The sequence below is a fragment of the Bos mutus genome, chromosome 8 (genome assembly GCF_027580195.1).
Source record: "Bos mutus isolate GX-2022 chromosome 8, NWIPB_WYAK_1.1, whole genome shotgun sequence".
In the NCBI taxonomy this organism is placed as follows: Eukaryota; Metazoa; Chordata; class Mammalia; order Artiodactyla; family Bovidae; genus Bos; species Bos mutus.
In genome coordinates this window covers 36,966,791-36,991,484 of record NC_091624.1, presented here as the reverse complement: position 1 = coordinate 36,991,484, position 24,694 = coordinate 36,966,791, and the positions used below count along the sequence as shown (strand labels likewise).

The 24,694-nt window shown below is 46.8% G+C and overlaps 1 protein-coding gene across 6 annotated transcripts in view; it reads right to left on the bottom strand.

The window, feature by feature from the left end:
* FAM219A (family with sequence similarity 219 member A) overlaps positions 1-24,694 on the bottom strand; it is a 60,382-nt gene that overhangs the window by 7,837 nt on the left and 27,851 nt on the right. For 3 of the 6 annotated variants that reach the window (XM_070375455.1, XM_070375454.1, XM_070375453.1), the window contains exon 2: positions 1,764-1,863. In XM_070375455.1, coding sequence (XP_070231556.1) covers positions 1,764-1,863 — 100 coding nt within the window. The remainder of the gene's footprint in view (positions 1-1,763; positions 1,864-24,694) is intronic. The other 3 variants (XM_070375458.1, XM_070375459.1, XM_070375457.1) reach the window with 1 other exon arrangement.

The following is a 24,694-nucleotide window of genomic DNA, read 5'->3' as shown; positions in this document are numbered from 1 at the left end:
GAAGTCATTCTCTATATATTGATATTTTAGAAGGGGCTCTAAGACGTTAATCAGAAAACAAAAAAGAAAAAAATTTCAGAAAATGTGGACAGTATGATACCACTTGTGTTTAAATATAAAATAAAACTAGAAAAAACTAAAAACCAAAAACAAAACGCTTGGAATCATGATCTCTGAGGAGAAAATGACGGGAAAGAGTAAAGAAGTTATACTTGTTAAATACTTGTGTTGTTAAATTAAACAATAATAAGCAAATAAACTGGCTGCAGTTTGAGTCTGGTGTCCTGTCCTGGGAAGACGAATAAATTCCACAGAGAGGACTGTTCTCTTGTTTAGAAAAACAGCCTGAGGGGCTCCCTGGATTTGGTCTGGAAGGAGAAAAGCAAGTTAAAAGGAAAAAAGAAAAGCTGAATAATATAACAGGACTCTGAAAAGGTGTCCTGGCAGCTGCAGAGCAAGGTTTGAAACAGATTTCTCAGGACTAAGGAGAGGGCCCAGTATTTGATGGGCAGTTGGAGCCTGGGGAGAAAGATGAGCAGGAGTGCAGCCGGGATGGCAGAGAAGTTCTGAAGGATGGTCATGGCCTGCATTTAATTGTTAACTCTTTCCTGGATGTACTGTGTGAGCTATATTTTCACTCATGAAAACAAATTGTTTATTTATTTATTGACGGCTGCACCTCATGGCCTGTGGGATCTTAGTACCCTGACCAGGGACTGAATCCAGGCCCTCAGCAGTGGAAATGAAGTGTCCTAACCACTGGACTGCCAGGAATTCCTGAAACCATTTTTTTTGTTTGTTTTTTTTTTTTCATGGTGCTGTGATCTTTATTCCATTAAATGACCTTAAAACTAAGAAACAGAAACATGCTTTTATACTAATAGCATAATCTAATCCATTGCACTTTTTAAAAAGTATATTAAATTTTAAAGCCATTCAAAAAGTCTAGAAGGAAGAAAGTGCTTTTAACAAATCATTTTTTTGAAAGAGAAGAGAAATCAGAGAAGAAAATTTGTATACGCTCAAAATTAGTGAAACCATTTTTAAAAATTAGAAGTCTGTTATGTATGGCAGCCTTGGGTGAGTGAGATGGTCCCTGAGGGAGAGAGGTGGTGTTTGGGGGGAGGTAAAGCAAGTGCAGCAGCTGAAGGAGCTCTGGGCAGTGACTGGGAGAGAGGTGGCTCAAAGGATCGGGCGGCAGCATAAACTGACTTTGGAGTGGACGTGAGATAAACCCCCAAGGTGACCCTGGGAAGCCAGGAGAGCTTTGGGTTTATTAAGAAACTAAGGGAAAGTTCCTCCAAACAGGAGCCAACAAGATCCGGAGATATCCAGATAGGCTGACTAGGAAGGGAAAGAGGGGCTCAGCTTCTAGGGGAGAGGAGCCAGGTTCCAGGCTTCGGGAGCCTCACTCCTTTCTGCCCTCAGACACAGGAACTGATGCCCACTTCTAAGGCAGCTTCCTCTCAACCTGGTCCAGTGTCTGATGGGGCTTCCGACCCTCTCTCTGGGGTTCCTGCAGCTATGCTCCAGAACACCTGGAACCTTCTGGGCCCTAGAGATGCCTCTAGAGCTCTGGGCGTCTGTAGAGAATTATCACCTCCCTCTTGGCCTTGCAGGAGAGAAGGTACCTGGTGGTGCCAGTGACTTTGTGGCTAGAGTCTTAGAATTATCTAGCCTGAGCTGTACCTCTTTGCAGACCCAGCCCAGCGCACCTTGCCTGTCCACGCCCAACATCTCCCTCACCCCCCAGACACACTCACCCAGCTTCACTTGGAGCGGGGATGGTTTGTAATTCATGGCTACTGACTCACCCTCCCGGGCGTCACAGTCTCCGTCTGAGATGGAGGCGGCGGCTGGGTCCTGGGGGAGAAAGCAGGGGGACAGGGAGCTGTTAGGAGGTGAACACAGGGGGCTGTTCTCACCTGTCCTCTGTGGGTATTTCTCCCTGGCAGCAGGTGGCGTTCAGGAAGGGAGGGATAGACCCGTCTACCACGGAAGGAAGATCGGGAGCTGGGTGGAAGAGCCCAGGATCTCGGCCCCATTTACACCCATCTGGGTGTCTGTCCTTTAAGTCCCATGTCATCTGCCACCCCCAGGAAGCCTACTGTGATTCTTTAAACCCACAGGACCTTCTCTTGCCTCCCATACTAGTCGCCATGCTCCTTAGGGCCCTGCCTTGTTTAGAAAGATCTTTCTAGGTTCCTGTGAGTTTAAGTCTGGATTAAGGTCTGAGCAGGTGCTCCCTGAGACGGGCCTTCTTCCTCTGTTTCCCCAGCTCTGGCTGATCCCTTCCCAGCATCCAGAGAACTAACTGGCTGAGCCAGGCTAGACTTCCAGGCTGTAGCCATGCAGTTCTGGTGAGAACGTCTCCATTTCACAGATGGATCCTAAAGAGTGTCTCCCGAGAGAACCTGAATGGTTGGCTTGGAACGGCAGGTGAGAAGACAAACAATGGCAAGTCAGCCGGTGGCCAGCTCATCCTGTGTTGCCCAGACAGGGCTGGACACTACAGATGACAAGACAGCATGCATTCTGTGCATTGTCCAGGGTCTGGAACCATTTTGGTCTCCCTCACTGCCCTCTTTACCGACTTCTTCCCATTGCTATGGGTGTTATGCTGCTCCAAGTCCTACATTAGCCTCACTATTCTCTCCAGAACACCCCTAAATCTCTGCTACAAGATCCAGGGCCTTGTCCTACTCTGCCTCAGTCAGTTGGAAGGTGCTGGAGTCATTCACCCTCTCCCTGAGGAACTGATAACCAGCCATGGACATAGGATGCTGCCATCCTAACCATCCACCTAGGGTCACAGAATGGTAAGCCTAAGGTCAGAGGATCGCAGAGAGGCTCCAGGGCTGTGCCTATTCTGCCTCTGGGGACACGGAGAGCAGAGAGAGAGGCAGGGAGAATGCTGGAGGATGGGCCCTGTGGGGCCAGGCCCAGGGATCTGAGTGGCTTCTGGTGACTGTTAAAGGAAGGCTATGCAGCCATTATGGTGGTTTAGTTTCCCTTTAGAATGAAGCAGGGGGGATGAAAACATGCTTGCCACTAAAGGAAAAGGGAAAAGTCTAGAATGTTTTAGAGGGAAATCCTGGCCTTGTCTGTGTTTCTTTAGGCCATCCAGAGTGCAAGGCCTGGGTGGGCTGTGTTGCCACAGTGGTTTGTGAGTTCCTGAGGGCAGAACCCGGGCCTGTGTCCTCTTCTCTGATTCCCAGCCTTAGCTGTCAGGGAATGGGACAGAAGGGTAGAACAGGTTTGGGGGACTGGGGGCTCAGTGCATGCATCCCAGGCAACCTCCCAAGCCACTGGTCTTTCCACGTCCTTCATCCTCTGCCTCCCTGGCTCGTCTCCTCCTTGGGAGACTGATCTCTGGCAGCACCTGTCCCCTGCTGCCCTGGAGAAGGAGGCCTCTAGTGACCCATCCATGTCTCTCTGTGGTCAAAACAGTGCTGCCTGCAGGGGACATGGAGACCAGCCGGTGAGCACTAGGCTGCAGGGACGCTCACTCCCAAGGCCGCCTGAGCGAGGGCTTCTCAAAGGTAGAACCCACAAACGTGCCTGTGGGGCCCTCCCAGGGATGCACTGGCAGATTTCTAATTTCCTTTCCTCTTTCTGTAGTGTTTGTCACATGTCACACACACCATGTCCATTTGGAAAGGGTTCCTCCCCTGGCTTCCAGGACACTATGCCCCCTGGCTCATCTTGCCTCTTTGACCATCACCTCTGCTTTCTCCCACAGTTAACTTCAAGAACTCAAGTGCTTGGGCGTTTGTGGCTAACTTTTCTCTCCTTGATGCAGATGAGTCCATCAGAGTGTCTTTTCTCAGGCTGGAGGTCCTGGGTGGCAACACTGGAGGGGGCCAGTGCAGGAAGGATGGGGCCTGAGTGGGAAGCTGTTGAGTGACTCTGGTCACAGGGACCCACATGTGTTCCCTAAGGCCACTGGGATTCCTGAGTGACACTGCCAATCCCTTTAGGTCAAGAGCCAGCATGTAAAGCCCTAGACTGTGAGGTCCCATTCAGCATTTCCCCATCACTGTCCTTGATGGAAGGCCAACTCTGAGGCAGGAACAAAGATTCTGGCACTGTGCCTGCAAACTCAAGCCTTCACTGTGGGCTTCCTGTATGTCTTTCCTGGGAAGTGCAGCCAATGCACCATGACCACCACATGGAAATATAATCAGGGAGATTAGATGTGAAATATTCATGAATACAAGTATCAGAGAGGAATCCAGGCAGAAGGAAGCATCTGGCTCGAAGAAATCAGGGAAAATTTAAAATGCCCCCCAAGGACATCTGACAGGAGTTAGCTAGATCCAGAAACTAGAGTGGTGATTAGCAAGGTTATTAATAAACACTCAGCAGAGACAGACATTGAAATGCATCTCTAACAGCAGCGCATGTTTCTACAACCCTGCACGCAAATTCTCCAAAGACTATGGAGATGATTAATAGCTCAATCTCACTGTTTCTGGGATGGAATAAATCAGCTAATGACCAGCGCAAAACCAATATAACTAGAGGAAGGCAGAAGTACCAGAAGAATCTTCAGAGTTAGTCTGGTCCAGTGATTTTTATTCAACTGTGTTTCCTGAACCCTGGGCCTTGGGTAGGACTGAGTGCGAAAGGAGAGCAACAGGAGGGGGTCTGGCTTCCCTAAAACTAGAATAGATCCGTTTTTACATATTTATTTGGCTTTATCAGGTCTTAGCTGTGGCACACGGGATTCCACTGTGTCATGTGGGATCTTGCATTGCGGTGCATGGGCTCTCTGGTTGTGGTGCATAGGCATGTTGTGGCACACAGGGCTTAGCTACTCTGCAACACAGGGGATCCTAGTTCCCGGACCAGGTATCAAACCCGCATCCCCTGCATTGCAAGGTGATTCCCAACCACTGGACCATCAGGGAAATCCCCAGAATAGATCCATTTTGATTTCACTTACATAGGAGTCTTTCTGCAAGATTTTGGTTGAAGAAAAGGTTTTATTGCTTTAAAAGAAAGGTGGGGGAGGGAGTTTAAAACACATTGATTTAGCCCAATCTTTTAAAAATGCTTTACTATAGAACTTATTAAATTTACATGAAAACAGAGAAAACAGTATAGTGAGATCCTGGGTACCTATCAAACAAATTACTAGCTTCAACAAATTACCACTTAGACTACTCTTTAAAAAAAAAATCTTGGCTCCTCCATTTATAACACTAGCTATGTGATCTGGGCTTTAGTTTCTACATCTGTAAAGTGGGGCTTATACTAATACCTATGTCAAAGGTTTCTGTGAGGATAAAGTGAGACTATGTAATCTAGTGCTTAATATGCAAGCATTTAGAGTAGTATTTAGTATATATATAGGACTTCCCTGGTGGCTCAGATGATAAAGCGTCTGTCTACAATGCGGGAGACCTGGGTTCGATCCCTGGGTCAGGAAGATTCCCTGGAGAAGGAAATAGCAACCCACTCCAGTACTCTTGCCTAGAAAATCCCATGGACGGAGGAGCCTGGTGCAGGCTACTGCCCATGGGGTCACAAAGAGTCGGACATGACTGAATGACTTCACTTCCACTTTAGTATATATACTACATCCAGCACACTCTATGTGTGGTATAGCTATGAGGCTTTTATTAGTACAGGCTCTGTGGGACACACAGCCATGAACAGTGTACTCTGGCAGTGACCAATCCACAGCAGCAGCCCTGTCACCACCCAGGTTGGGGCCTGGCTTATGTGCGGAGATATCTGTGGAAGAGATGCTCACTCAACAGGGTGAGGAGGGGCCTGATCAGGGAGCATTCTGTCTCCTCTCTCTCCTCACTTCCTTACGCTGCATTTCCCTCAGTTATCAGCGGTCAGCCTGGGGCTCATCAAGATATATAGAAATAGACCCATTCTTAAGGAGCTCCCGGTAATTATCAGTAAATGTAACAAGAGCCATAAATGTAGAGGGAAAGGGACAAAGGGAGGGTGGTCAGAGAAAACTTCCCAGAGGAGGACTTTTGAAAAGATCTCCAAACATCAGTTTCCCAGTTATCTTAAGAGGAAGGATGTTCAGGGAACATCTGCAAAGGCTCAGAAGCCTGAAACTAGCATTGCACATTCAAGAAACAGTCAATATTTTGCTACAGTGGAAACCTAGAAGGTATGATGATGAACAGTGACAGGAAATAAAGTTGCAGGGCCAGCAGGGCTCAGATGATGGTGGAAGATGGGCCTTGATTTTGTTCTTTACTCAGAAGATGGTGGCAGAGGAGCCAGTGAAGCCTTGAGTAGGGGAGTAACATGATGAGATTTGAGATGGAGAAGGACACTCTAAAAGTCATGTACAAGATTGGTGGGAAGGAAATGAGACTGGGATTTAGGGAACTATTGCAACAGTGCCAGCAAGAGATGACAGAGACCTGAACTAAGCAGAAGATAAAAAGCCATAAAGGAGGATGTTAAAGAGAGTAGAGTGGCAGATCTCAGAGATAAAATGTAGAAGAAGTCCAGACACTCCTAGTTTTCTGTGTGGGGTAACTGGGAAAGGGATGCTTGTAGTAATTATTAAAACAGACAATGCAGGAGAAGGCATAACTATGGTCAGGGAAAACCAGATGAGCTCAGTTTGGGACAGGTTGAGCTTTGAAGTGTCTTTTGGACACTAGATGACATCATTAGTCAGTAGGAATTGAGGTTCAGGATCTCAAGAAAGAGCTGTGGACTGATGGTAATTGAAGCCCACAGAGGAGAATAACCTCAGGGAGAACAAGCACAGTGAAGCAGACAGGAACCAAGAATAGAGTCCTGGAGAGCATCCAACCTTAGGAAATGAGTGGAAGAAGAAGACTGAGTAGGAGCAGAAAGACAAGATGTAGAAAAAGATCCAGGAAGATATTCAAGCAGTTTTCAGGTGAAACAAATCAACAGTGTCAAAACTAATACATGATTCCATAAGATAAAGATAATATTTAGAAGTGAGGAAGTCATAGGTGACCTCAGCAAACAGAGTTTTGGTTGAATGGTAAGAACAGAGCCCAGAATACAAGGGATGTAGGAGGGAATAGGAGATGAGGAAGTAGAAACAGTGAACACAGGCTGTTCTCTCAAGGAGCTAAACTGAGAAGACAGAGTGAGAATGAATGCCAGTCAGAGAGTTTTGGAGTTGAAGGATTCTTTGAAGGGAGGGAACACATGACCACTGTTTCACATTGAGGGGAAGAAAATTGAGTAGAAAGGGAGATGTTTGATGGACTATGGTCTTTGAGGAGTCAAGAGAAGATAGAACCAGAATCAGATAAGAGGAGGAACACTCCTTACTGAAATGGAAGGGAGGTGAAAATAGGTGGAGGATGCAGATAACATGGAGACAGAAAGGTGGGGGGAAAGTTAAGGGAGTTCATTTCTAAAAGCCTAGTTAAGTAAAAGAAGGGGGAAAATGCTAAGGGGTTTAGGAAAAGAGGGACTCTTGGTGGCTGGATAGGAGTGGAAGGAGACCAGACTGGCAGGGGTACCAGCTCTTGATCTTGCCTTCAGGATGAAAGGCACTCTCCGTGGTGCTGAACAATTTTGCCTTTGTCTTATGGACTGAACACAGATGATTCAAGGTAACAACATGATTCAATTTTCGCTTTCCCACAGGAAAGGTAACCTCTGTCCTCACCTTCAAGCACTAATTTTCAGGAAGATGGAAAATGAAATGGATTTAGAATGGGGTATGAAGAGGCAAAGTGCTTGTATCAACATTATCTAACCTCTCTTTGCCTAACGCACATGAATTTTTCTCTAGTTTTAGGAGGGAGCTGGTGGAAGCAGTTCTGAGTTATGAAATGCTGAAAGGCTACCTCTGGAATAGTCATGTCTGTACTCTGTTCAGTTCCCCTGGGAGAAAGTAGAACAGACTTAGAGCAGGAAAAGGAACAGGGCCAGGAGGACAGGTAGTACTGAGAAGGAAAGGAAAACGGGGTGATCTGGAGCTCAGGCCACTCTCGGATGGGCAGAGACTGCAAGATAGGGTATCAAAGACCAACTCTGTTTCTGTCACAAGTGGTTCAGCTCAGAAACTTCCTGAGGCTGTGGCTCCCTGAAGAGTTATGCCATTCCCCCAAAACATCCCTTGGCAGTATGTGGTAATAAGCATGTTTAGTCTCAATATTATAGAGGGAGATCCAAAAGAATGCAACTCTATGCCTTTCTGTCCAATGCCCATGGCTTGGCAGAAACCTAACGTCCAGTCCAAGAATATTCAGTAGCAGTTTAGGCATTGGTTAAACCTCTCAGCTTCCCTGCAGATGGCTGTCCATTCAGCCTCTAAGGCATTCCCATCCCTCTCTGGCTCAACATGAGAATCATTTGGCCAATGACAGTTCCTACTCCAGAGAAGGATCTGAGGTCCTGTGAGTATCATGGTTGGGGAGCTCCCACTTTTATCCCCTGTCTCCCTCTTTGCTAGCATTTCTGCCAGGCAACTGGCCAGGACTCCTATCCTTTCAGGACATATTAAGACCCTTAGGGGCCCCACTTATAGGGAAGGACAAAGACCTCTGTTAGGAGTAAGGTCTTTTGGGGGATATCTGGAAGGCGGTCAGGGAAACATAACTAAGACAGTCTCTCCAAATATTGTTTGTAGCTCTTACAAGGGCGGGGGTGAAGAACAGAAAAGCTAGGGAAGTCTATGAAGCCTGAATTTGAGAAAGGGGTCAGAGGACCCTGCCTAGTTCAGGGAGGCCTCTCTTATCAGTCTAAATCTCTTCACTCTTCAAGGTTTTTCTCTATAAGAAGACTCAGTTCAAACAAAGTCAATACTGAGTGGCCACTCCTTTCCAGCTCTGGACTGGGTGCTGGTAGTAGGGAAGAAAACACACCTTCTCCACATACACCACACTTCTGCAGAGCATTATGGGATGAAGCAAAGCTCCCTAGAAGGAAGCTGAAAGGATTCTTGTGGCTGGGCTAGAGTTCAATAACTCAAGGGGGTCTTGTGTATAGCTGAAGATTTTCTGTTTCCTTAAACAGCTCCTAGGATGGAATTCATTCCCCAAAAGAAGCACCACCCACCAAGCTTTAGTAGCTTTGTGGTGACTGTCATTGGGAGAACCAAAATGCAGAGACCCATGGCTAGAAACAACTTTAGCCATGGCGAGTTTAATAGATTTTTCTATTATAAAGAGACACATGCTAAAATTAAAAAATCACATTTAGTTTTACCACTTTGAGGCAATCTTTGTTAACATTCTAGTGTATCTGAGTCTTTTATGTATACTACAGTAGCAACACTAAGGGGTTTCCCTCTCTAGGAGCTGGTGTTTTGCCTGTCCTCATGGTTACAGGTGTGGGCCTCTAGGTAGGTACATTGTTGGGTCTGTGGGGTCCCGTCCTTGCTTACACCAGGTGGAGCCCATCAGAGCATCCCCCAGAATTGGGAAGTGGGGCTTCTATGAGGAGACATGAAGCTTAAGACTATAGATTAGGTAGCAGAGAAGGTCACTGGCAGGGAGACAAGAATAAAGCTGATGTTCAGAAAGAAGAAACACAAGAGCTAGAAAGTCTTCCCTAGGTTTCAGGTTCTGGTTCTAGAACTTGTCCTGTCCCTCTAAGGTTTGACTATATGCCTGTCCTCTTGTATTAGGAGAAAATCTAGTGTCCTTACAGTCTAGTTACCTTTTTAGCTTAAACTAGCTTGAGTTGGATTTTGTTACTATAATCAGAAAGTATCTGCTAATAATTATTCATAGAACAACATTTAAAGAAAAACATCAGTTCAGTTCAGTTCAGTCGCTCAGTCATGTCCGACACTTTGCGACCCCATGAATCGCAGCACACCAGGCCTCCCTGTCCATCACCAACTCCCGGAGTTCACTCAGACTCACGTCCATCGAGTCAGTGATGCCATCCAGCCATCTCATCCTCTGTCGTCCCCTTCTCCTCTTGCCCCCAATCTCTCCCAGCATCAGAGTCTTTCCAATGAGGCAACTCTTCGCATGAGATGGCCAAAGTACTGGAGTTTCAGCTTTAGCATCATTCCTTCCAAAGAAATCCCAGGGCTGATCTCCTTCAGAATGGACTGGTTGGATCTCCTTGCAGTCCAAGGGACTCTCAAGAAAAACATACTGTATCTTATATTCCATATTTTAAAAAATTAGTATTAGGGCATATTCAACTCTCCATATTTTTACATAGTTTTCTTAACCATCAGCTTAATGGCTACATGATATCCATAAAGGGGACATACAATAACTTTTTAACCCTTCACTTATTTTGGACATTTAGGGTTTGCAATATTGCACTATTATAAATCAAAAAGTGTGAATGCTTTTAAGATTCTTGATACATACTGCCAAACTGCTTTCCCAGAGGATTGTTCCAATTTACAAAGCTTCTAGTCACAACCAATAGCTATAGCTGGTTTTTTAGTATTTTATTTTTCACTGTGTACCAGGGTATTTCAGGTCATCACATCTATCTAACTGTTTTCCAAGAGAGCTCTTCTCTAGTCCTATTTGCCTGGTTCCCTCTGGGGAATCTTCTTTCAAAGAATAGAATTTCCTCTGGGCATCACCTGCCAGACAAAATATTCCTGACTTGAAGCTACTGATTAAGAACAAAAGGAGAGAAGACTATTACACTGCAGCTTGGCCAAGGCTCTACATGGAGCACTGTACTGTCAGGTAGCTGGCTGCCATGCTTCAGCTGGTCCCTGGCCCGTGCACATCAGCTGCAGGCACTGGGACTGAAGCTGCAGGTCCAGGAGGCAAACCTCACCGAGAGGTCTCTCTTGCTTTCAGATTTGGGGTGAGACAATGAACCAAAATGGCTCTGGAGTTATTTCAGAAAGATAGGCAGCTCCCACTCCCTTACCTATTATTTAGTTTTCAAAAATAGCTACTCAGAAACAGGAGAGAAAAGCATGGTGAAAGATACAAAGCTAGCACTGGGATGGCAAAGAATTGGATTCATATAAAAAGAAAATTACATTTATTTATCTTGGCTATGCTGGGTCTTTGTTGCTCGTAGGCTTTTCTCTAGTTACGACGAGCAGGGGCTACTCTCTAGTTGCAGTGTGCAGGCTTCTTATTACAATGACTTCTCTTGTTGCTGGGCACATGGTTCCACGGCATTTGGGCTTCAGTAATCACGAGAGGGCTCAGTAGTTGTGGTGCATGGGCTTAGTTGCTTTGAGGCAGGTGGGGTCTCCCTGGACCAGGGATTAAACTGTGTCTCCTGCATTGGCAGGTGGATTCTTTACCACTGAGCCACCAGGGAAGCCCCAGATTCATTTGGGGGAGACAAGGGACCTATGAATTTTTAAAATGATTTAGAATCCTGCTTTGCCTTCTCTGTGGTTAGGGCTGCTCATCCTAGATTGATGCTCTGTTGTTCCTATGCACCTGGAAATCGTATGAACAAAAAGCCTTTGTCTGGGAGATAGGGCAAATGCCTAACTCAGGGACAATTAGATAGAAACAGTGGCTTGGGGGAAGCCTCTGCAAAAAGGCCTAAGGGATGAGCCTCCTGACCCAGGAGACAGGGGCAGGGCCAGAAATTGAGAAACCTTGGTTCCTCCGGGAGGCTTGACTTGGCCTAGTCCTTGAACTTCATCCCTATCCCCAAGCTCATCCTCTGAGCCAGATATTAAGCAGGCTCCTGTCTTACCTTGGACTGGGCAGAGACACAGGTCTTAGCCTCTACAGTCTGGTGAACCAAAATGTTTTTGAGTCCCACTTCCTGCTCCCCCGTCACCGCTCCTATTTCAACCTCTTTAGGGAGAGGCCATCTCACTTAATGGAGAAAGGGGTGAAGGTGTAAAATTCTTTTAAAAAGTAGATCAACAATGGTTGAAGTGATAAATTTTATGTTATATTTATTTTACCACAATAGGAAAAAATGAGGGAAAAAAGAGATTAACTGGTAGGGCCTGAGGCAGAAGAAGATGGTATGAGGGTAGGCAGTGGAGAAGGAGGCAGTCCCGTCTCTTATTTAATTCAGTTTCAGCCAACACAGACTTTGGAGATGAGACTTTGCATAGAAATGATTCCAAAATCGATCAAAATCAAGGGAGTTAAAGGGGCCAAGGGATCTGCGGTTCTAAGGGCCTTCTACTTGGACAGGGTCCAAAGGAGGCAAAGAAGGGGATGGATATTCAGGGATAATAGGGCTTTAAGGAGTGTGGTCCAGAGGACCCTTTGGTTTCTTTCCAGGATGTGGATTCTAGTTCCCCAATGTAAGGAAGGAGGCACAGAACACCAAGGAGAGATGCTGCCAAGGAATTGATAGAGGGCATTTGGTTGGAGAGTCCTTGAGACTGGTCCCTTATCCCTGCACATGGTAGGGAGCTGAAACAAGAGAAATGTCAACAAACATTGACATTTGGTCTGCGCCAGACTACTTGTGGATGGATCTTCATCTGGATCTTGGCTCCAAATCTCACTTGAGGATGTTTGATAAGCTTCCATTACTCAAGAGACTGAGCCAAGCCTGCACTGGCTCATAACTCTTCTGGACTCCTGTATTTCCCAAGAAAGCAGTCATCTGAAAGTCTTTGGGATGTCTTCCCAGGGCTGCCATCTCTGACCCCTTTCCTCTGGTCTTGGAAGAGTAAAGAGCTTCATGTGTGTGGTGGACAATGGACTTGGAGGGCTGGTATGAAGTAGCTTCTCCCCTCTGTGGCATTTCCTGCCTCTGCCTTTTCTCTGCCTTACAGACTCTTAACTCTCCAGCCTCCATTATGCCTGGCAAGCACCACTTTTTGCTCATAAAGATGCCTTGCATCTCTCTGGCCAGAGCAGTCCCCTGTTCTTTCCTTTTTTTGGTCATCCCAATAATTAAGCACTGGTGAGCTTGAAAGTGAAGTGTTAGTCACTCTGTAATGTCCAACTCTTTGAGACCCCATGGACTGTAGCCCGCCAGGCTCTTCTGTCCCTGGGATTCTCTAGGCAAGAATACTGGAGTGGGTAGCCATTTCCTTCTCCAGGGCATCTTGCAGGCCTAGGGATCAAATTTACATTGTAGGCAGATTCTTTACTGTCTGAGCCACCAGGGAAGCTTAATGCTTGCAACTTCTTCAAAAAAAAAAAGCAATTTGATGTTCACTGAAGACCAACAAGGGGGCAGGCAGGACAAAATGCATTTTGAGGAGAGAAAAACACCAAGACCTGGTTCTTGCCAAGAAGACTTTAGTCTAAAGGTGGGGAATTGACAGGCACACAAATTAGCCTGTTCAAGGCAGAGAGAGGAGCATGAGAGGCAGGAATGCATGAAGGGTGGGGGGAGCACAGAGAAGGTGATGGCAGTGGAGGTTGTTTATCCTCCCAGACAAAGAGGGTCAGGCTCTTCTCTGATCAGGGGGCTTCCCTTGTGACTCAGCTGGTAAAGAATCTGCCTGAAATGCAGGGGACCTGGGTTCGATCCCTAGGTTGGCAAGATCCTCTGGGGAAGGGAAAGACTACCCATGCCAGTAGTTTGGCCTAGAGCATTCCATAGACTGTATAGTCCAGGGGGTGGCAAAGAGTCAGACATGACAGCAATTTGCACTTTTACTTTGATCAAAGCAGAGGATCAGCTCTTAGGTCAACAGGTACTTTGGCAAGAGGACTCAAAGCAATGATTGGTGAGGTTTAGCCCTAGGGCTAGGACTCTATTCTCACTACTTTTTAATGCTGCTGCTAGTACAACCCCTACTCTGTCACAGGGCACCCAGTCCACCCTATTTCTGTGGGTCAAGTACAGAGATGCAAGGGGCTCAGTACATCAGGGGCTTTTCCTTTACCACAAGATGCACAGACAACTCTCCCATAAGGAAGGGTTAAAAGGCTGTAGGTAGATGGCTGGAAAGTGTTTTCATTGGGAAGGGAAACATGAATTCACAGTCCTAAGATAGGGATACAGTAGCTCTGGTGAAACAAACCCTTACTGGCCCCAGCAGTCACTTTCACCAGGCCTGTTTTGTGCAGCAGGGAGGTTGATGCTAAGGTGACTTGGGGGCTCAGGGCCTAGCCCAGGAGAGGAGGAGGTCAGAGAAGGGAGGGAGAGACTCATGAACCCTATCTGAGTCTCCCTAGAGAAGTCAGATGGTGGTGGAAGAGTAGGGAGAGGGGAGGTTCTACACTAGCCCAAGCTCAAGGCAAGTTCTCAGCTGTGAAGACAGCCATTTGCTGGTTATGCATCTCTAGAGGGAAACACGGAGAAGGCAATGGCACCCCACTCCAGTACTCTTGCCTGGAAAATCCCATGGGCGGAGGAGCCTGGTAGGCTGCAGTCCATGGGGTCGCTAAGAGTCGGACACGACTGAGCGACTTCACTTTCACTTTTCACTTTCCTGCATTGGAGAAGGAAATGGCAACCCACTCCAGTGTTCTTGCCTGGAGAATCCCAGGGATGGGGGAGCCTGGTGGGTTGCCGTCTATGGGGTCACACATAGTCAGACACGACTGAAGTGACTTAGCAGAGGGAAACAATACTCCTCTGCAAAGCTAGATGATCGTGGAGTCCCTGCTAGAGGGACTTCCCGGGCTCAGGGTGGGAGGGAGTCTTTCCCTGCCCACCTGTCACTCCCTGGCTGGTGCAGTAATGCTGAATGGATAACTCAAGGCTACCACCTCAATCCTGAGGCATCCACAGGTAGGGACCCTGAAACAACAAATAATCAACACTTACTCAAAGAGCTCCCTAGAGCTCCGCAGCCCATCTCTCTGAGGAATGCCTTCTTTGCTCTGATTACATCTGAGCAGGCTTCATCTCTTCTAGACCATTCTGACACACCTGTACAGCTTATATCCTTCCACACCACTGAGCATATCTATGTACCTTTAGAGTGGTACTTTTTAAACAGTAAAGTGCATATAAATCATCTGAGAATATTGTTTAAATGTAGATTCTGATTCAGTAGGTCTGGAAAGTGAAAGTGTCAGAGTCTCAGTTGTGTCCAACTCTTTGCAATCCTATGGACTGTGGCCCGCCAGGTTCCTCTGTCCATGGGATTCTCCAGGCAAGAATATTGGAGTGTGTTGCTGTGCCCTCTTCCAGGGGATCTTCCCAACCCAGGGACTGAACCCAGGTCTCCAGCATTGCAGGTGGATTCTTTACCATTTGAGCTACCCAGGAGGGTCTCAGTAGGTCAGGAGTGGACATGAATATGAGTATCCACATTTCACAGAAGCTCCAAGGTGATACCAGTGTTCTTAGTCCAGGGTCCACACTTTGAAGAGCAGGCCAGCCCCTCTACACTGAGACCATGCCTGGGCAGCCCCTTAGAGTGCTCTCTGCCCCAGCCTTAATCTGGTTAATTCTTAGTGTGAAGAGAGGATGATGATTTGGTGGGGGAGGAGATTAGGGACCTAGAGCAGCAGAGTTGCTGCTGTTGGAGGCAGCTCTGATAAGACCTCTAGCTGGGGCCAGGCAGAGAGCTGCTCAGAACAGCTTAGCCCAGGTGTGGTTCTTCTGGAATTTATCAAATTTTTTAGCTACTATCTCTTGAACATCTGCTCTATGAATAGTTATGGTGCTAGGTGTTTTATGTATGTTGTCTCATTTAATCCTCCTAAAAGACCAAGTAAGGTAAATATTCCCATTTCAGAAATGAAGAACCAGGTTGTATAAAGCAATATGTTCAAAGTCACACTTAGAAGGTGGAAGCACTAGGATTGGAATCTAATTTGCTAATTTTAAAATATCCCAGCTCCTCCTCAGAGACATCAGATGAAGTCATGAGATTAACAATACATTAGAACTTAGCTGAAGGACTGATGTCTTGTAAAGCAGGCACTTCAAAGGCTGGCACTAGTTTAATCACATCTCTAGTGCTCTGCACACTTTCAGAGCTCCTCTTGAGAAAATGGTATGCATGCTTTCTGATCACCGGCCTCCTGCTCAATGAGTTCTCCATAGAAGAAAGTATTAGAGCCATGAAGCTGTCAATAACTCAAGATGGAGAGAGAGAGACTGGCAGGAAGCAGCAAGCAGGAAAAAATCCCTGAGAGCTGAGTGCTGAACCCATGAGAGGAACGCAGAGGGCAGTACAAGAAAGGGAGACAAAAAGGTCTCAGCTGCTCATTCATTTCAGGTCCCGCACTTTATATTACATTCTAGGCACTGTTCTGGGTGCTGCTGATACAAAGACGATATGGCCTTTGCCCATGAAGAGCTCATAGGCCAGTAAGTAAGGTAAATGAATACGCAGATAATTTTAATATTAATAATATGAGAAGGGCTAGAACAGAAAGAAGTTTGTGGTGAGTGTTTTAGGGACATAAGACAGGAGTATCTATCCCACTCTTGGGAATTAGGGAAGACTTCTTCAAAGAAAGCTGAGGCATGAAGGATGAGTAGGAGGTAGATGTGAACCAGACGAAGAAAGGAACAGGAAAGGAGGGGAGTGGGATGAATTAGGAGATTGGGATTGACATACATACATTACTATGTACAAATAACTAATAGATCACTAATGAGAACAGGAAACTATTCAGTGCTCTGTGGTGACCTAAATGCGATGGAAATCCAAAAAAGGGGATATATGGACACACATGACTGATTTGCTTTGCTGTATAGCAGAAACTAATACAATATTGTAAACCAACAATATCCCAATAAAAATTAATTTAAAAAAGAAAGGAATAGATAACAAAAAAGAAAAGGGAGTGGGAAGAAGACACGCATGACTATATGGCAGGCAGAAGGAACGGCTCAATCTTGCTGGGATATTACAAGTAGGGGTGAAGTGGGAGATGACGGGACTAGAATGGGACGAAGGCTTAAAATCATGAAGGGCTTTGTACGTCCTGTTCAGGGCTTTGGACTTTAACTGGAAATAATGGGGAGCAATTGAAAGACTTTAAGCCCATTGTCAGATTTACAGAAGTAGATCACTCTGGGAGCGGTGTGGGAGAATAGGAAGGAATGCGCAAACTAAAGGCAGGGCAGAGGCAGAGGCATTGCAAGAGGTGATAAAAGCTGGCAAAAGGCAGTCAGTGGGGTTGGAGCAAAGGGGATGCAGAAGAAAAACACGTCGAGGTCAAACTGTCAGGACTCAGTGGCTGATTGCATCTGAGTTTGAGGGAAAGACCTTGGCTAGGATGACTCCCAAGTTTTTTCCTGACTCAGGTGCCTGAGTGAATTGTGATACCACCAGATAACAGAGAAACAGAAATAAGAGTAAGTTTAATGATTTTGTTTTGTGCAGGGGTGTGTGTATGTGTGACTATAAATATGAAAGTGGGAAGAAAGAACTTGGCCAACACCAAAGCTAAAGGGGGTGGGTAGAAGACTGACAGCTGTGGTCAGACAGACAGGGGACCAAGGGGAGGCTGATGTCATGGGTGTTAGGGAAGGATGAGGTCTTGACAAGGACCATGAGACTAGGGGATGGTTAAGACTGGGGGAAAAAGCCAACAGAGAAGGGTGAGCTATTCAAGGACATCCAGAAAAAGAACTTAAGACATAGTGCTTGTTCTTTGGTTTGCTGACACTTTGGCAAAAACTTAACTTTGTTCTCAACAATTATGGGTCTGATCTTTGGGAAGCTTGAGACTCCCCACAGAGAGAAACCCTTCAGTAGAGAAGTCCAGCCATGGTCCGGAGATCAGGGCAGATTTGCTGTTTCTTGGAAGTGTGGGCAAGAGTGAGCTGAAGGCAAGGTGTTCTGACTGGGGTCTGACCAACCTCAAAATAACAGCAAGCAGAGGGGTGTGTAGTTGCCCCAAGTCCTGGGATGCCCCCCCATGAGATGGCAAAAACAGCAAAGATCCTTGGGTTCCTAGTCCTTCGGCAGGAAGCCTGCACAGACCTCATAAGAGCAGCCTAGGAATCTGGGGCAGAGGGATTCAAGGGGGACAGCTTGCATTGAGATTTTTCTAGAACCTGAATACCTGCTCCATCAACTATGAACATCCAGCGGAATCTCGGTCTCAGAACCTATACTCTGAGTGACCGTGATTATTTAGTGATCAGGATTTCATACTCTGAATACATTCAATAATACATTTCGGCAAAAGTAAGGTAAAACTAAAGAACTGCTTGACTTTATTTTTTTAATAGTTTTATTTCTAACATGGGGTCACAAGGAGTCGGACACGACTGAGCGACTGAACTGAACTGAACTGATGCTGCTGCTGCTGCTAAGTCGCTTCAGTCGTGTCCGACTCTGTGCGATCCCATAGACAGCAGCCCACCAGGCTCCTCCATCCATGGGATTTTCCAGGCAAGAGTACTGGAGTGGGGTGCCATTGCCTTCTCCGCTAACATACTATAGCATCTTTTTATTTCTTAAAAAAATTTTCTTTTTTTTTTTTTTTTTGCCACACTATGTGGCTTGCAGGATTTTAGTTCCCCAACAAGGGATTGAATCCAGGTCATGGCAGTGAAAGCACCCAGTCCCAACCACTGGACCACCAGGGAACTCCTTGACTTACTAATAATTGCTAATCAGACACCCTTCTTATGCAGATGACATCACCCTTATGGCAGAAAGCAAAGAAGAACTAAAGAGCCTCTTGATGAAAGTGAAAGAGGAGAGTGAAAAAGTTGGCTTAAAGCTCAACATTCAGAAAACTAAGAAAATGGCATCCAGTCCCATCACTTCATGACAAACAGATGGGGAAACAATGGAAACAGTGACAGACTTTATTTTCTTGAGCTCCAGAATCACTGCAGATGGTGACTGCAGTCATGAAATTAAAAGACACTTGCTCCTTGGAAGAAAAGCTATGACAAACCTAGACAGTATATTAAAAAGCAGAAACATTACTTTGCCTACAAAGATCCATCTAATCAGTTATGATTTTTCCAGTAGTCATGTATAGATGTGAGAGTTGGACCATAAACAAGGCTGAACACTGAAGAATTGATGCTTTTGAACTGTGGTGTTGGAGAAGACTCTTGAGAGTCCCTTGACTGCAAGGAGATCAAACCAGTCAATCCTAAAGGAAATCAATCCTGAATATTTATTAGAAGGATGGAGCTGAAACCGAAGCTCCAATACTTTGACCACCTGATGCAAACAGCTGACTCTAGCAAAGACCCTGATGCCAGGAAAGATTGAAGGCAGGAGGAGAAGGAGATGACAGAGGATGAGACGGTTGGATGGCATCACCAGCTCAATGGACAGGAGTTTGGGCAAGCTCCGGGAGATGGTGAAGGACAGGAAAGCCGGGCGTGCTGCCATCCATGGGGTTGCAAAGAGTTGGACACAACTGAGCTACTGAACTGAACTGAACTGTGAGAAAAGTTAGGGCATAGTACAGAGTGGATGTAATAGACCCTACTTTCTGTGTCTTCTGCAACCAAATGCCAGAACCTGTGAGAGTGCCCAGGGCACTGAAGTATAGGAGAGCCATGCTTGTGCTAGGGCAGAGGACTGGCAAATCCAATGAAGTTGGACTGACTTCTCCCTGAACCTTGACTTTGGAGGCCTACTGTATTTTGAAAAAAGAAAAAAAAAAGTTTGGAAAATGAAGAGACTGTGTTTGGCTATTTACAAAAATAGATCTGTGAATGCTGCTAGAGTTGAAGGAATGTTTTATGCTATTTGATACATTTGAAACAACCCAACAAGCTGAAAATTTTTTGCTGTGAAAGGAATATTTGTTCTGTAGGGCTAAATTTTGGTTACAATAATAAAGGAAGCTCCAAATGTTCCTATATTCCCTGTCAGGGGAATAATGCTTTTTTCTTCACTCTACAACCTTATAGCAGTCAGAAGGTTAGTTACAAAGTTAGTCTCATCTCCGCTTCTAAGCAGCCCAGAATAACCATTTTTCAGGAGCATTTTGGCTTCCGTGTGTGCCATGTCTGTGTGCTAAGTTGTTTCAGTCTCCTCTGACTATTTGCAACCCCCTGACTGTAGCCCACCAGGCTCCTGTGTCCATGGGATTATCCAGGCAAGAATACTGGAGGGGTTGCCATGCCCTCCTCCAGGGGATCTTCCTGACCCAGGGATAGAACCCATATCTCTTACATCTCCTGCACTGGCAGGCAGGTTCTTTACCACTAGTGCCACCTGGGAAGCCCTTTGGCTTCTATGGTGGTGGTGGTTTAGTGACTAAGTCGTGTCCCCATGGACTGTAGCCCGCCAGGCTTCTCTGTCCATAGGATTTCCCAGGCAAGAATACTGGAGTGGGTTGTCATTTCCTTCTCCAGGGAATCTTCCCAACAGAGGGATCAAACCTGGGTCTCCTGCATTGCAGGCCTATTCTTTACCAACTGAGCTACCAGGGCTTCTATATGGACACATACTTTCACAGGCAGTAGGAATCTGCCTTGTCATATTATGGCCTCTACTCTTTCCCCTACTCCCTTCTATCTTTCACTCCAGTGAAAACCAAAGCATTGGCTCCCTGGTGATTTTATCCTATTGCGATGTTTAAGAGAGTAATTCTCCACTCCTTGTTACATGTAGCTGGGACTAGGACAAGTTCTTTCTGTATAGGTAGGAAAACTGATGGTCTGTGGGAAGAATTGGAAACTCCTGGGTGGCAGAGTACAGTCGACCCTGGGCTGCTCTGGATTCTGAGATAATTTTGCCACCCACCCACCTCTGGCCCAGTTCCAGCCAGCTGCAAATTGTCTGGATTGAGCTGCTTCGACTCACTGATGTTATCGGCCTCACAGTGCCTGGAGCACGCAGATAGGAACAGGCAATGGCGCCGTCTCACCGGACGTAGTAATGTAATTTAGTTTCTGAAATCCAAGTATAAAAGCTTGGAAGATGACTTTTTTTTAAATCTCCGTCCTCAGGAGTGGGGGTGATGGTGTGGAATTCCCAGCAGAACCATCTAAATAGGGAAATGGCTTCTGTCATATAGTAATAAATAGTTCAAAGCCATGCAGAAACACACAGGATTTGTACGGAAAGTAGGTGTTGAGTCGTTCTTGCTTCCTCTCTCCCACCTCCTCTGGGCTGTGAGGATCACTCTATTTGTGTGAACCCCAGGCGAGAGCCTCTCCTGAGTGTTCTTGTGAGTGCGCCCTGAGCTAGGGAGATGGAACCAGCCTCTCGTGGGGGCATGCCATAGCAGTTTGAGTGGATCTCAACTACCCTTCCCTGCTTTTTCAGAAAGGAGTTATTCAGACCAGGATGAAGGCAAAGAAGCAGTTACTTGCCTTCCCTTCTGTTTCCCCAACCTCATCTCAGGCACTTTTCCCCAGGCTTACTACGCTTTGCATCACGGGTCTTCTTGGTTTCTAATGGAGCTCCAAGATCCCCTCCCCTCACCCCATCCCACCCTGCTCCTGCTCCCCTTCTGGCTAGATCTTGTCCTTCATGGCTCAGCTGACACATCACCCCTTAAAAATAGCTCCCTGGGACTTCCTTGGTGGTCCAGTGGTTAAGAATCTCCCTGCCAATGCAGGGGACACAGGTTTGATCCCTGGTCTGGGAAGATCCCACAAGCCATGGAGCAATTAAATCTGTGTGCAACAACTATCGAGGCTGTGCTCTAGAGCCTGGGACCTGCAGTTACTGAAGGCTGAATGCCCTAGAGCCTGCGTCCACAACAAGAGAAGCCACTGCAGTGAGAAGCCCAGACACCACAACTAGAGAGTAGCCTCCACTTGCTGCAACTAGAGATAGCTCATGCATAGCAAGGAAGACCCAGTGCAACTAAAAATAATTTTTTTTAAAGTAGCTTCCCATGAACACCAGGTTCCTCTACAACATACTCTCCTAGTCCCTCCCCTCATACATTTCTTTCATGCAGTTGTCAGATTTTACTCTAATGATTATTTGTATAATTTATTTGCTTAACAAATATTCAGGAAAGCAGGGATCATGCCAGCCTCCACCACGTCCTCCCAGTGCCTAGCATGCAGAAGGAACAGACATTATCTGATAGCAAACAGGTTGCCTCTATTTGGTTTGAAGCTGCAGCAAGGATATTTCTGTAACAGAAAGGTGGCAAAAGGCTGGTGGCCTGCCAGGTGGTGCCAGGGCCTTGTCTAATAGTGCCCCAGACAGAGGAGGCATTCTGTGCTTTTTGTAGGACCACTTCATCTATGTAGGTGAAAGACTGCCCTTCAGGAAGTTATTTTGGAGAACAGCCAAAGTAGGAATCCCCCAAACCTTCTCTCATTTGCTCACTTGAAGGCTTGACCTTGTTAAAAACTCACTTAAGGTTCATGGTCGAAGCAGCAGCTCAACTCTCAGTCACCTTCTCATGGAGACTGATCACTCCTAGCTGAACAGACACAGCTTTCTACATGACTCAAAGGCCAGGCTCAGATTCTGCTTGCAGACAAGCACACCTGTCACCATATGAGTAAGGCCCAACTCTTACTGTCAAGTGTCAGAGGAGTGGGAGGGAGCTGGCCTGGCATCCCAACCACCAGAAAGCCCTTTGGAGGGAGGTCGGGGGTGCTGCTCTGCTCCTCCGTCTGTTCAGAGTGCTTTCTGACAACCTGGGGCTTGCAGTCATGTGTACCAGGCATGAACCACCCAAGGCAGGGGAGCTCTTGGGAGTCAGACATAAGGGCAAGGAGACAGCAAAGAAAAACATGAGAAATCTCCCTGAACATAAACACAGCCTCTGGCTGCAGAGTGGGGCCTGTGGATTGCACTGACTTTGAGAGTCTAGACAGGTCTGTTTTTATTCAGGCCCTGAGATTCTAGGAAGAGCCTCCAGGGCAGAGAGTAAATGAGCTGTCCCAGGTCGATGCCAGATGGCAGCCCTGGGATCAGAATTCATGAGCCCTTCTTTCCAGCCAGCTGCTCCCTCCCCTGAGTCCTGAACTGTTTCTTCTTCTGAATACTCAGGATTGTATTCAATTTAGTAAGGTTTGTGGTCACATAATCGCTGCTCCTAAGGAAAACAAGGACTACAGAGCATCAAACGTAAGGAAGGCAAACATGGGGCGCCTTTGCCCCTGAGAGAACAGCCGAAAGCAAGCCCTGGCTGAGGTTAGGCCTGCTCTACTTGAACAAAACCCAACACAAACAACTCTCTTGGGATCTGGCAGAGTCCTCGTCTGCTCTCATTTCTTCTCCAGGCTTCCTTGTGTGTCAAAGGCCTGTGTTTAGCTCCATAGTAAGGGTCTCTCCTGGAAGCAGAATACACGGTTTCCCAGAACAAGAGAGGGGCCAGGCTCGGGGACGGTCTGGATCTGGATCCTCTTTTTATTCATAAATCAGTTGCTTCATTGTTAATGTTCCCATCTCCAGGAGGACTAGCCCTAGTCCTACCAGCCCAAACTCTGCTGGGTCCACCCAGGCCTCAGCGAACACTGGATGTTCCTTCCCCATCCTGGCCTCTCCCTGGTCCATTATGACTACCTGGTGCTAAGAGAGGGAGCCTGGAGCTCCCTGCAGTTCTCTAGTGGTTTTACTATTGCTATAGTACCTGCTTCCGTGACCAGCAAGTTCTCTGAGGATAAGGCATGTAATGGTCTTTGGTCTCAGACACTGCCTTCAGTCAGGGACCCGGGGGCCTATGAGATATAGAGGGAGCAATGGAGGACAGCCTTGCACGAGGCCCAGAGCAGGGCTGGTGGAAGGGTTTGGATCCCGAGTGTTTTCACTCAGGCTCAGTGCAGGCAGACTGACTTTCCCTCCTGACCCGCCCAGGCAATTAAAGAGCACAGTAACCTCATTTGCTGGTATCTGATTCATTTACGCATAGAAGAGGCCTGGAGATAGAGGAGGAATTTCAACTAGGAAGTCCAGCCCCTAGTAGATGATTATGCTTTCTCTGCCCTTCCAGACACCTCACACACGTCCCTCCTTTAAATGACTTGAGGCATAAGGGAGGAGACCTTCCTATAGGGCTGATTTAACTCTCCTTTACCTAGAAGCCATGTGCGTGACTAGAGTTGGGGTGACAGGCTGTTTTGTTTCTGCTTCTACTTGCTACACCTGCCCCCCTCCACCTTATGTCAATGCCCTTCCCCTAAAAAAGATGTCTTTAAATCCAGTGTCTTCCCACTGCCAGGGTGAAGATGCAGTGAGAGCTCATGAAAGGTTCACCTGCTCAGTGCTTCCCGTTTCCCCCGCCGCATACCCTCTTACTCTCAGACTGAAGAGGGGAGCACAGGACTATTAGAGACAAAGGCTCTTTTAACATTTCTTGTTCTACTAGACTCTTACCACTCCCACACCCCCACTCACTCAGTGTCCTACAGCCCGAGGTAACAGGGTAATATATCCTGATCAAGGACAGCTCAGGATATGACATGCTTGTCTTGAAAGTGATATGACATCACTTTCACAGTGATGGAGATCTCAACAGAGAGCTCAGTCTGGCTAGATGTGTATGGGGGTGATGTGGGGTGGGGCAGGGTCTGGAGGAATTAAGGGGGAGTCCCTGGATCCATAGGACTAATATTGGAAAGAGAAGAGGCCAGACCCCTTTCACAGCTAGAGACATGTGCAGAAAAGCTGCTCAGCATCAAATAAGTAAGTGCCTGAAGGACTCAGGCACCTAGACTTTTCAGACCTGGCAGGGACCAGGCTCTTTTAGGAGCTGTCCAGGGTGCTGAACTGCCTTCGCCTGAAGACCTTGGTAACTTTGAACAAGAGCCCTGCCTGTCAGTTAATGCAAACCTTAAATGCCTCTGGCTGCTCTCTGCTTATCCCTGATACCAACTGTCTGCTTAGACCCAAGGCCCACACAGCCTGAAGTAGTTCCAGCATGACTCTAATCACTCTGTATGGCTGCAGACTGGGCTTCACGCCAGCAGCCTGACTCCCTGGCCAGCTTTGCAACAAGGGGTGAGTTTGAGGATACTGGTGTGTGTG